At 40.5% G+C, this 13,584-nt stretch overlaps 1 protein-coding gene across 1 annotated transcript in view; it reads right to left on the bottom strand.

The window, feature by feature from the left end:
- The window catches only part of LOC124789853 (E3 ubiquitin-protein ligase MSL2), a 36,496-nt gene that overhangs the window by 3,495 nt on the left and 19,417 nt on the right, over positions 1–13,584 (bottom strand). The window contains exon 2 of the mRNA XM_047257366.1: positions 13,349–13,582. Within this exon, the coding sequence (XP_047113322.1) occupies positions 13,349–13,582 (234 nt within the window). The remainder of the gene's footprint in view (positions 1–13,348; positions 13,583–13,584) is intronic.

The raw sequence follows: 13,584 nt of genomic DNA, 5'->3' as shown, positions 1-13,584 counted from the left end.
TATAACTTATTCAGAGAGAGAGAGAGAGAGAGAGAGAGAGAGAGAGAGAGAGAGGGGGGGGGGGGGAGAGAGAGAACCAAAATCTGGATGGCCAGATGCAGGTTTGGACCATCATCCTCACAAATGTGAGTCCAGTGTGCTAACCACTGTACCACCTTGCTTGGTGGAAGACAGAGGCAGAGTGTGTGTGTGTTTGTGGGGGGGGGGGGGGGGAGAAGAAAGTGGGAGGAAGATAGTGTGGTGAAGACAGGAGGTAGTGCGTGTGTGTGGGAGGGGGTCAAGTTGGTGAGGGTAAGAAGGGGGTGGGGTGGAGGGTGGTGAGAGGAGATGGTGGGGACAGAAAGAAGGAGTGGTAGTGAGAGAGCAGGAAGAAAATGGGAGGGTAGAGGGTATTGACAGAATGGACAGAAGTGAGAGGGTAGAGGAGGAGAGTGACACAGGATAGTGGATGGGAGAGGGAGGGAGAAAGTGAAGAGTACTCAGAAGAGAGCAAGAGGGAGAGTGACAGGAGAGAGGGAGTGATGAAGAAGAGGAAGTGGGGGGAAGGGAAGTGGGGAGAAGGAAATGGTGGGAGAGGGAGTGGGGGGAGATGGAGGGGAGGAGAAGGAGTGAGACATGGGGATGGTGGGAATGAGAGTAGGAGAAGAGGTGGTAAGAGAGTGTGGGAAGATGGAATGGCATTTAAGGTAGCGAGAGTATGGGTGGAAGAGGGAAGAAGAGAGAGGATAAGATGAAAGGGAATAGTGAGAGAGGGAAAGGCAAGGTGAAGGAAGAATGAGGGAAGTGGAAAGGAAATAGTGGTGGAACAGGGAGAGAAGGAATGGGGGAGGGGGGGGGGGGAAGGGAGGGAAATAGTGGTTGAGCAGGAAGGGAAAGTGTGGAGGAAGAGGATGTAGGGGGGAGGGGGTGACAGAGAGAGAGGAAGAGTGAGAGTTAAGTTGGTGAAACCACTCACTGATTGCAGCCAAGACCGGTGAGTACAATATCCTCTACAAGTGCAGTCTAGGTGTGTACTGGAACTGCTAACACCTAACTTCAAGAATACATGAAAAACTGTTTTCTAGTCAAGATACAGGGCGTTTCAAAAATGACTGGTATATTTGAAACGGCAATAAAAACTAAACGAGCAGCGATAGAAATACACCGTTTGTTGCAATATGCTTGGGACAACAGTACATTTTCAGGCGGACAAACTTTCGAAATTACAGTAGTTACAATTTTCAACAACAGATGGCGCTGCAAGTGATGTGAAAGATATAGAAGACAACGCAGTCTGTGGGTGCGCCATTCTGTACGTCGTCTTTCTGCTGTAAGCGTGTGCTGTTCACAATGTGCAAGTGTGCTGTAGACAACATGGTTTATTCCTTAGAACAGAGGATTTTTCTGGTGTTGGAATTCCACCGCCTAGAATACAGTGTTGTTGCAACAAGACGAAGTTTTCAACGGAGGTTTAATGTAACCAAAGGACCGAAAAGCGATACAATAAAGGATCTGTTTGAAAAATTTCAACGGACTGGGAACGTGACGGATGAACGTGCTGGAAAGGTAGGGCGCCCGCGTACGGCAACCACAGAGGGCAACGCGCAGCTAGTGCAGCAGGTGATCCAACAGCGGCCTCGGGTTTCCGTTCGCCGTGTTGCAGCTGCGGTCCAAATGACGCCAACGTCCACGTATCGTCTCATGCGCCAGAGTTTACACCTCTATCCATACAAAATTCAAACGCGGCAACCCCTCAGCGCCGCTACCATTGCTGCACGAGAGACATTCGCTAATGATATAGTGCACAGGATTGATGACGGCGATATGCATGTGGGCAGCATTTGGTTTACTGACGAAGCTTATTTTTACCTGGACGGCTTCGTCAATAAACAGAACTGGTGCATATGGGGAACCGAAAAGCCCCATGTTGCAGTCCCATCGTCCCTGCATCCTCAAAAAGTACTGGTCTGGGCCGCCATTTCTTCCAAAGGAATCACTGGCCCATTTTTCAGATCCGAAACGATTACTGCATCACGCTATCTGGACATTCTTCGTGAATTTGTGGCGGTACAAACTGCCTTAGACGACACTGCGAACACCTCGTGGTTTATGCAAGATGGTGCCCGGCCACATCGCACGGCCGACGTCTTTAATTTCCTGAATGAATATTTCGATGATCGTGTGATTGCTTTGGGCTATCCGGAACATACAGGAGGTGGCGTGGATTGGCCTCCCTATTCGCCAGACATGAACCCCTGTGACTTCTTTCCGTGGGGACACTTGAAAGACCAGGTGTACCGCCAGAATCCAGAAACAATTGAACAGCTGAAGCAGTACATCTCATCTGCATGTGAAGCCATTCCGCCAGACACGTTGTCAAAGGTTTCGGGTAATTTCATTCAGAGACTACACCATATTATTGCTACGCATGGTGGATATGTGGAAAATATCGTACTATAGAGTTTCCCAGACCGCAGCGCCATCTGTTGTTGAAAATTGTAACTACTGTAATTTCGAAAGTTTGTCTGCCTGAAAATGAACTGTTGTCCCAAGCATATTGCAACAAACGGTGTATTTCTATCGCTGCTCGTTTAGTTTTTATTGCCGTTTCAAATATACCGGTCATTTCTGAAACACCCTGTAGATAAACTGGTGGTAGCAACTCACATGCCAGTACCAGGTGACCATCAATTTGATTCTGATGTTTCATATACATCTAATGATCACTATGCAAGAATATATAGACAAACCACAGAAACTGAAAAGTATGAGAAGAACTTCAACAGAAAATGGCTTATATTAGACAAGTTGCAGGTTATAGCATTAAATGACACAAACAGTGCTAACCAACCTATGGGACAACCAGCAGCACCTACTTTGTGTGTAACTCAGCAGTCTTCCACAATGTTTCAATGACGACACAGTGCCATTGTATGGTTACAAATAAACAGCTTTTTGCTTCTGAAGAAGTAAACATTTCAAAATCAAATCATCTCCACATTCCCTAGCTGTATCTCCCAGCGCAGTAACAAGAAATTTGGCAAAAGAATGTGTCCAGACCAAGATTAGACTCCCTGAAAATAAGATGTCACACAAGAAGTATTTCAACTCTCAAAGGTGTGGAAGGAATCTTGAATAATGGAGTGAGAGTAGCTTTTATTACTTGGGCCATCAATAAGTTCTCTCAGTATCTTCATTATCCCTAAAGTAGTTCACTGCAGAGGAAAATCAAAATTCACTTCTCAGCTTGCTTGGACTTAATGACTGATGTCAGCAACTCGCAAAGAGCACACTAGACCCCTGAGATGGACACACCCTTTCAGTGTGTGTGAGTGGAAGGAAACACCATGGTGCCTGCTGCTTTTCAAAACATTCGTTGGAAGGTACCATAGGTATTAAATTCTGATTACGTTCACAGTCTTACTGTTTTCCAATATATTTCTAAAGAACAGATGCAGAATAGTAAGCTAGCATGTCTCATACAGTTCTTGAAAATATTGGTGAGAATAAACAGAACAACAGTCAGTACGACTGTGAGAACAATCAGAACAAAAACGCTACCTGAAGAAATCAAAGTGGTGGTGGTCATGGTGGTGGTGTCACCAATTAATAAAGATTTTTGTGACATTCACTTGAACTGTCAGTCTGTAGGGATGCACTCATTGTCTTCACCGGATATAAAGGTAGTCAATACTATCATAAAATAACACTTTTTCAGCTTCAGTCACATTTTTATCCAAATAATTATTAGTATGATGCATTTCTGCAGCATCATTTGTTGCCTAACCATTACGTACACATCACTGTTTAGTAAACATTTCTAAACTGTCTGTCACACTGGTTTATTGGTTTTATGCACACTTGTAATTGTTAGCTGTATTAGTGACTCTTGTTAACACTTATAAAAGAAGAAATGAGGAAACAGACATTGATTTGTATATAACCTCATCCCCCACCCCTCAGGAAACATGTATCTTGCTGTTGGTGGGGAGGCAGATAGCCATACTATAGGTGCAACCACAACAAAGGGGTATCTGTTGAGAGGCCAGATAAACGTATGGTATCTGAAGGGGGAAGCAGCCTTTTCAGTAGTTGTAGGAGCAACAATCTGGATTACTGACTGATATGACCTTGTAACACCAACCAAAATAGCCTTGCTGTATTGGTACTGTGAATGGCTGAAAGCAAGGGGAAACTACAGCTGTAATTTTTCACATTGGAATGCAGCTCTACTGTGTGGTTAAATGATGATGGCATCCTCTTGGGTAAAATAGTCCCCCATTCGGGTCTCCAGGTGGGGACTACTCAGGAGGATGTCATTATCAGGAGAAACAAAACTGGTGTTCTATGGATCAGAGTGTGGAATGTCAGTTCCCCTAGGTAGGTTAGATAATTTAAAAAGGGAAATTGGTAGGTTAAAGTTAGATATAATGGGGGTTAGTGAAGTTCAGCACCAGGAGGAACAGGACTTCTCATCAGGTGTATACAGTGCTATAAACACAAAATTAAGTAGGGGCAATGCAGGAATAGGTTTAATAATAAATAAGGAAATAGGAATTTGGATAAGCTATTATGAATGGTTGGGAAGGGAGTGAGACAAGGTTGTAGCCTCTCCCCGATGTTATTCAATCCGTATATTGAGCAAGCAGTAAGGGAAACAAAAGAAAAATTCAGAGTAGGTATTAAAATCCATGGAGAAGAAATAAAAACTTTGAGGTTCGCCGATGACATCGTAATTCTATCAGAGACAGCAAAGGACTTGGAAGAGCAGTTGAACGGAATGGACAGTGTCTTGAAAGGAGGATATACGATGAACATCAACAAAAGCAAAACGAGGATAATGGAATGTGGTCGAATTAAGTCGGGTGATGCTGAGGGAATTAGATTAGGAAATGAGACACTTAAAGTAGTAAAGGAGTTTTGCTATTTGGGGAGCAAAATAACTGATGATGGTCGAAGTAGAGAAGATATAAAATGTAGACTGGCAATGGCAAGGAAAGCATTTCTGAAGAAGAGAAATTTGTTAACATCGAGTATAGATTTAAGTGTCAGGAAGTCGTTTCTGAAAGTATTTGTATGGAGTGCAGCCATGTATGGGAGTGAAACATGGACGATAAATAGTTTGGACAAGAAGAGAATAGAAGCTTTTGAAATGTGGTGCTACAGAAGAATGCTGAAGATTAGATGGGTAGATCACATAACTAATGATGAAGTATTGACTAGAATTGAGGAGAAGAGGAGTATGTGGCACAACTTGACACAAAGAAGGGACCGGTTAATAGGACTTGTTCTGAGGCATCAGGGGATCACAAATTTAGCACTGGAGGGCAATGTGGAGGGTAAAAATCGTAGAGGGAGACCAAGAGATGAATACACTAAGCAGATTCAGAAGGATGTAGGTTGCAGTAAGTACTGGGAGGTGAAGAAGCTTGCACAGGATAGGGTAGCATGGAAAGCTGCATCAAACCAGTCTCAGGACTGAAGACCACAACAACAACAACAACAACAACAACAACATTATGAATAGCATAGTGAATGCATTACGTAGCCAAGACAGGCACGAAGCCCACATTCACCACAGTAGTACAAGTTTATATGCCAACTAGCTCCACAGGTGATAAAGAGATTGAAGAAATGTATGATGAGATAAAAGATATTATTCAGATAGTTAAGAGAGATGAAAATTTAATAGTCATGAGGGACTAGAATTCGATAGTAGGAAAAGAAAGAGAAGGAAAAACAGTAGCTCAACACAGACTGGGGGAAAGCAATGAAAGAGGAAGCCGCCTGGTACAATTTTGCACAAAGCATAATTTAATCATCGGTAAGACTTGGTTTAAGAATCATGAAAGGTTGTATACATGGAAGAGACCTGGAGACAGTGGAAGGTTTCAGATTGATTATATAATGGTAGGACAGAGATTTTGGAACCAGATTTTAAATTGTAGGACATTTCAAGGGGCAGATGTGGACTCTGGACACAATTTATTGATTATGAATTGTAGATTAAAGCTAAGTAAACAGCAAAAAGTAGGAAGTAGGAAGGAAGGAAAAAGTAGGACAGGAGATGGGACCTGGATAAACTGAAAGAACCAGAGCTTGTTAAGAGTTTCAGAGGGAGCATTAGGGAACAATTGACAAGAACAGGGAAAGGAATACAATAGAATAAGAATGGGTAGCTTTGAGAGATGAAATAGTGAAGGTAGTACAGGATCAAATATGTGAAAAGACAAGGCCTGGCAGAAATCCTTGGTAACACAAGAGATATTGAATTTAATTGATGAAAGGAGAACATATAAAAATGCAGTAAATGAAACAGGTGACAGGGAATGCAAATGTCTAAAAAATGATACTGACAGGAAGTGCAAAATGGCTGAGCAGGTATGGCTAGAGGACAAATGTAAGGATTTAGAAGCATGTTTCATTAGGGGAAAGTTAGATATTGCCTACAGGAAAAAAAATTAAAGAGACCTTTGGAGAAAAGAGAATCATCTTTATGAATATCAAGAGCTCAAATGGAAAACCAGTACGAAGCAAAGAAGGGAAAGCTGAAAGGTGGAAGGACAATATAGAGGGAGATGTACTTGAGGGAAGTATTATAGAAATGAAAGAGGATGTAGATGAGATAGGAGATATGATACTGCGTGAAGAATCAGACAGATCACTGAAGGCCCTAAGCCAAAACAAAGGCCCCCTGTGTAGGCAAAATTTCATTAGAACACTGATAACCTTGGGAGAGCCAGCCATGACAAAACTCTTCCACCTGGTGAGCAAGATGTGAGAAACAGGTGAAATAGCATCATATTTCAAAAAGAATATAATAATTCCAATTAAAAAAAAAAAAAAAAAAAAAAAAAAAAAAAAAAAAAAAAAAAAAAAAAAAAAAGCAGTTGCTGACAGGTGTGGAAATTACCGAGCTATCAGTTTAATTAAGTTATGGTTGCAAAATACAAACACGAATTCTTTACAAAAGAATGGAAGAACTGGCAGAAACTGACCCCACAGAAGATCAGTTTGGATTCAGGAGAAATGTAGGAACATGCAAGGCAATACTGACTTTATGACTTCTCATAGAGTATAGGTTAAGGAAAGGCAAACTATGTTCATAGGATTTACAGACTTACAGAAAGCTTTTGATAATGTTGACTGGAATACTCTCTTTGAAATTCTAAAGGTACCAGGGGACACAAAACAGTGAGTGAATTACCATTTACAACTCAAATAGAAACCAGATGGCAGTTATAAGAGTCAAAGGGCATGAAAGGGAAGCAGTGGTTGAGAAGGGATTGCAGCCTATTCCCAATGTTATTCAATCTGTATACTGAGCAAGCAGTAAAGGAAACAAAAGAAAAATTTGGAGTAGAAGTTAAAATCCATAGAGAAGAAATAAAAACTTTGAGGCTTGCCGACAACATTGTAATTCTGTCAGACACAGCAAAGGACTTGCAAAAGCAGTTGAACAGAATGGACAGTGTCTTGAAAGGAGGACATAACACGAACATCAACAAAAGCAAAATGAGGATAATGGAATGTAGCTGAATTAAATCGGATGATACTGAGGGAATTAGATTAGGAAATGAGACAAAGTAGTAGATGAGTTTTGCTATTTGGGGAGCAAAACAACTGATGATGGCCGAAGTAGAGAGGATATAAGAAGTAGACTGGCTATGGCAAGAAAAGCGTTTCTGAAGAAGAAAAATTTGTTAACATCAAGTATAGATTTAAGAGTCAGGAAGTCTTCTCTGAAAGTATTTGTATGGAGTGTAGCCATGTATGGAAGTGAAACATGGACAATAAATAGTTTAAACAACAAGAGAATAGATGTTTTCTAAATGTGGTGCTATAGAAGAATGCTGACAATTAGATTGGTAGATCACATAACTAATGAGGAGGTACTGAATAGAATTGGGGAGAGGAGGAATTTGTCACACAACCTGACTAGTAGAAGGGATTGGTTGGTAGGACACATTCAGGGACACCAAGGGATCACCAATTTAGTACTGCAGGGAAGTGTGGGGGATAAAAATCATAGAGTAAGATCAAGGGATGAGTACATTAAGCAGATTCAGAAGGATGTAGGTTGCAGTAAACAATGCAACCTCTTTATGCTTTTCCCCAATTTACAACAAAATGAAATATTGTAGTGTCCTCTGATATGCTGCTGTTGAGGAATGAAATGGAATATCATAAACATTTTGGAGTTTATATCGATAAGACCATGAACTGAAAGACACATGTTACAGTGCTTTTTAAATGTCTAAACACTGAACTTCTGCATTATGAACAGCAACAGACTTAGGAGAAAAAAGGGTTTCAATTTTACTTACTTTTCCTCTATTGATTCACAACTGTCACACACCGTATATTCTGGGCAAACTTCATTGAAAAACAATGTGTGTGTGTGTGTGTGTGTGTGTGTGTGTGTGTGTGTGTGTGTGTGTGTGTGCGCGCGCGCGCGCGCGCGCGCGCGCGCGCGCGCGCTTTTTTTCTTTTTTCCACAGAAACGTGGAACAGAGATAATATGTGGCATTCACTCCAGAACTTTTTGTAGACAAGTCTTTAAAGAACTGGGTATACTGATAATAGTCCCACAAGTATATTTTCTCCCCTCAGTTCAAAAACAATAGTAACAATAATAAATACACTGATAGAAAAAAAATTACAACACTAAGCAGTTGTGCAACATAAACAAAAGTTGGTAGGCATGTTTCTACATCTGAAACACGATGTCTGTTCAAATTTCTTGCCAGTTGCCTTAGAGTGGCACTAGTAGCGCCACTATGAGGATGCAAATCACGTCTGGTTTAAATAAACACTGTAACAATCATGAGTGTTAGTTACCTTTGAGATTGGATGTGGTGAAATGATGTTAATCAAGAATGCCTTCAAGGTGCAATACCCCATTGAGTTTGAACGAGATTGTGTAATAGGGCTAAGAGAAGCCGGATGTTTCTTCTACAATACTGCAGGAAGACTTGGCAGGAATGTAGTCACAGTATGTGATAGCTGGCAGCGGCATTCATGAGGCTGTACGGCTGCATCAAGACTGGGCTCTGGACGGTCACATGGCACTGCCAAGAGGGAAAACACCCGTGTTCAGCATATGGCTCTGGCACATCGTACTGCATCTGCAGCAGCAATTTGAGCAGTAATTGGCTCCACAGTTAAACAACGAACTATTACAAATTGCTTACTTCAAGGACAGCTCAGAGGTAGATGCCCTTCAGCGTGGATTCCACTGACCCCAAATCATCACCATTTGCGATTCAGTGATGTTCAGCCAGAGCTCATTGGAGGGCAGGGTAAGGTCTGTTGTGTTTTCTGATGAAAGCTGGTTCTGCTTCAGTACCAGTGATGGCTGTGTTTTGGTTAGGAGGAGGCAGCTGAGGGCCTGCAACCAATCTGTTTGGATGATAGACACATGGATGTATGCCTGGAGTTATGGTCTGGAGTGCAATTTTATTTGACAGCAAGAGCATTCTCATGGTTACACCAGGCACCCTGACTTCAAACGTATATGTCAGTCTGATGATTCAACCTGCTGTGTCGCCATTCATGAACAGCATTCCAAGGGGTGTTTTCCCCCAATATAGACCTCATCCACATACCACTATTGTAACCGAACATGCTCTATAGTGCGTTGACATGTTGCCTTGGCCTGCTAGATCATCAAATCTGTCTCCAATCAAGAACATAAGGGACATTATCAGAAAATAACTCCAGTGTCATCCACAAATAGCATTAATTGTCCCTGTATTGATCAACCAAGTCAAATAGGCATGGAACTCCATCACACAAACTGACATCTGGCAATTGTGCAACAAAATGCATGCAAGTATTCAACATTCTGGCAATTACACCAGTTATTAATGCATCAGCATTTTACATTTGCAATGGCTTATGTCACACTTACATTAACGTGTGATTTTGCAATGTTAATCACTTACATAAATTATCTAGACAAATGTATTCTTGAAATTTAATGACTTTACATTAATTGTTTTTTGGTATTACAATCTTTTTTTCCTTCACTGTATAATAACAGAAGCAGATAAACTTACTCTCTCCATCAATCAGTCTTAGTGTGGTACAGGAAGGAGTGAGGTATTCAACAATAAAAAGCTTTCAGCACTTACCAAATTACGTCAAAACTCTCATAGAGCAAATGCTGCGAATATCACAAATCGACTTCTGCCTTCACAGAATGTTTGCGTGCTCATATTTCAAAGCTGTTGACATCATGTATCACCCAGGATATATACAAGATAAGTAACTGTTAATTTTTTAAAAATCAAGTATTTCTTCAGTGGGAACATACATGCTACAATAGCTACTGTTGAGGTAAAAGTGAATCCTGTGGCTAGTGGCGAACTGGGAGAGTGTGTTATATGTTTAGGTGACACAGCACTCCTCTACCAACAAAACTTTCTGATGTTTTAAATCATATTATGTCCATCCTTGGTCAATTAAAGATAGATAATGGAGGTTTGTCAAATACTTAAAGTGGGACAAACAGTTCCATAATCAAGAAAATTACTGCAGATGAAGACGAAACTGTTTCTTTGAACATATCTTTTAGGGTAGATTTCTGTGAGTAAGTTGATACTCCAGCAACCAAAAAGCGGAAAAGCTAGAGAACAGGATAACTGAGGTGAAAACAGATTTACAATTTGATATGGATGCTGTAAGAAAATAATGATTTTCTGTACAATATGATAATGAATATATATTTAAAGAGCTTTGTGATCTCATAGAGTTAAAAAAACTACAAACTACAATCAGATCTCCCAACATCAGAGTCCAATTGAGAGAGTCAGAGCTTGAGTCTGGCAATACATAGGCCCAATTGGATGATGTAGTTGACAGAGTTGATGCCATGAATGAATCTGTGAAACAAAACATAAATAAGTTACACAGAATAGGCTCTCAAACAAATCGACAGCTGGCAAGTGTTGGTGTTAAATTAAAGACTCTGTAGGAAGTCGGTTTATTGAGATTTTTTCACAGTATTACTACGTGGGCTATGCACCAGAGCGATTTTTTTTAATGGGGAAAGAAAATAACATCTTGTCGATAACATACAAGAAACAAGCTGTTATCTGCAGCCTTGTACAGAAACTAGATTTCAGGTATAAATGTAGGACATGAAAGGAAAGCAGTAGCTGGGAAGGGAGGGACACAGGGTTCTTGCCTAACACTGATGTTATTAAATCTGTACAATGTGCATACTGTGAAGGTAACCAGGGGGAAATTTGGAAAGGGAATAAAAGTTCATGGAGAAGACATTCACACTTTGAGGTTTTCTGATGATTTTATAATTCTTTTAGAAATAGCAAAGGACTTGGGAGAACAGATGAATGGAATGGACAGTGTCTTGAAAATATAAGATAAAGAGCAACAAAAGTAAAACAAGGACTGTGGAACTTAGTCAAATTAAATAAGTTGTTGCTGAGAAAATTAGATTATCAGATGAGACACTAAAAGCAGCAGATGAGTTTTGCTATTTAGGCAGAAAAATAACCAATAATGGCTGAATTAGAGAGTGTGTAAAATATAGACTGGCAATAGCAAGAAAAACCAATTCTGAAAACAAATTTTTTAGCATCAAATATAAATTTAAGTGGTCTTTTCTGAAGGTAATTACATGGAGTGTGGCCTTGTATGTAAGTGAAATGAGGTCAACAAGCAATTCAGATAAGAAGAGAATAGAAGGTTTTGAAATGTGGGGCTACAGGAGGAAGCTTAAGATTAAATAGGTATAAATAGTGTATGAATGAAGACAGATCAAGGCTTGAATACAGTAAGCAGGTTCAAATAGATGAAGGCTGCAATGTTTACTCAGAATAGAGAGGCTTGCCAAAGATAGATTAGCATATATAGATGCATTAACCCAGTCCTCATGCTAAAGACCACAACAGGGTTTTCTTAATACTGTAGAAATAATTTTGTACTTGACATGTCAAATACCAAGAAAATCAAATTTCTTAAAAGAGTTAGGAACTGTGTTGCTTATAACTGCAGGCTAAAATAACCAACAAAATTTAAGTTACAAAAAGTTAAAAAAAAGTTTTCTTGATTTTTTTGGTCTGAAGCAAAATTGCTAAGAATCCATGATGATTTTGAAATTGTGGTTCAGAGAAGCTCGCAGTGGGACTTAGTAAACGCACCCAGTCTTTCATGGTTGCATTTTTCCTATTACCTTGTGCTGTCAATAAAACTAACACAGTAGCAGGCTTTGACACAATTGTTCCAATTACTGCCCTTACTTAAGTCAGAGTGATCTATTTTATTACACCTATATCTTATCAGTTACACAACATACTAATTTCATGCACCAATTAAAAGAGCAAAAACATGCAGTATTACTGCCTCAAACAGATGCTGTGTACTGGTATGTGTGTGTGTTTTCCATTATTTTGGCAACAATATTTGTGTAGGCAAGATGACAAAGTTGATGGGAAGAACGAATAAACCCAGAGGGTCTTTTTCACTCTGACCTCACAATGCTTGCTGCGAGGACAAGAAAAATGACTTTACCACGCAGATGACTTGGATTCCTTCTCAAAGATTTAGTGTTTAAATATTTGCCAGCACCAGCTGTTCATGTCACCAACAAAAAACTGGCTCTGAGCACTACGGGACTTAACATCTGAGGTCATCAGTCCCCTCGAATTTGGAACTACTTAAACCTAACTAACATAAGGACAACACACACATCCATGCCCGAGGAAGGATTTGAACCTGCGACCGTAGCTGCCATGCGGTTCCAGACTGAAGCGTCTAGAACCGCTCGGCCACTCCAGCCAGCTGTCACCACCGACAACTGGTTAGGTTTTGTCTTTTTCTCTCAACCATCCATTCTCCCTTCTAATATCTCCTTAAGACCTTTCCTCTACTTTACACCATCCCACCTTAAGCTTACCCCCTCCCTATTTCTCCTCTCTGACATTTTTTTGTATTTTTTCTTTAATTTCTGTACCTTTCCCTTCATGCATTTTTCAATCATTTCCATGTTATCATGTTTCCATATTGCATTTGTTGCAATTCTACTACTCATGTACATTTCACCCTGTTCTGCTCACCTCTTGTAGCCTGTAATATTTGGAGAATTTCCTGAATAATATTTCCTTTTACAAGTCATCTTTTCTCAATACATCTCTCTCTTTCTTCCACTAGAAGTGGTTGACAAAATTTGAACTCCTCCAACTATTTTGTGGTTTGTGGTGTTACTCTGATGCTGCTTCGCTTCAAGCTCTTCCTTGACAAAATATTATTAGTTCTCTTTCTACTTCTAATTTCCACTTTTACACCACACAGTATTACAAGAATAGCACCTACAGATTTAGCTTCAGATACGGATGATCCTCACCTTTTTGCCTCCTGGTCTGTGAGGGTTACGACAGCCACGGCACCGACATTCGACGCATGCCTTACTCTCGACATAACATGGGCATCGCTGCCCACAGCAAGTCAGCTTGCCTGGAGTCGCTGTTGCATTTCCACATCGACAACCTCGTCTCTTCGCCCCACCGGGCCCACGTACAGTTGTCACTCTTGGTGCAGGTTTCTTGAACACATCCCAGTTGTTTGTAGCACCATTTGCCT

The sequence above is a fragment of the Schistocerca piceifrons genome, chromosome 3, assembly GCF_021461385.2.
Source record: "Schistocerca piceifrons isolate TAMUIC-IGC-003096 chromosome 3, iqSchPice1.1, whole genome shotgun sequence".
Taxonomy (NCBI): Eukaryota; Metazoa; Arthropoda; class Insecta; order Orthoptera; family Acrididae; genus Schistocerca; species Schistocerca piceifrons.
This window is presented reverse-complemented; position numbering and strand designations above follow the sequence as displayed.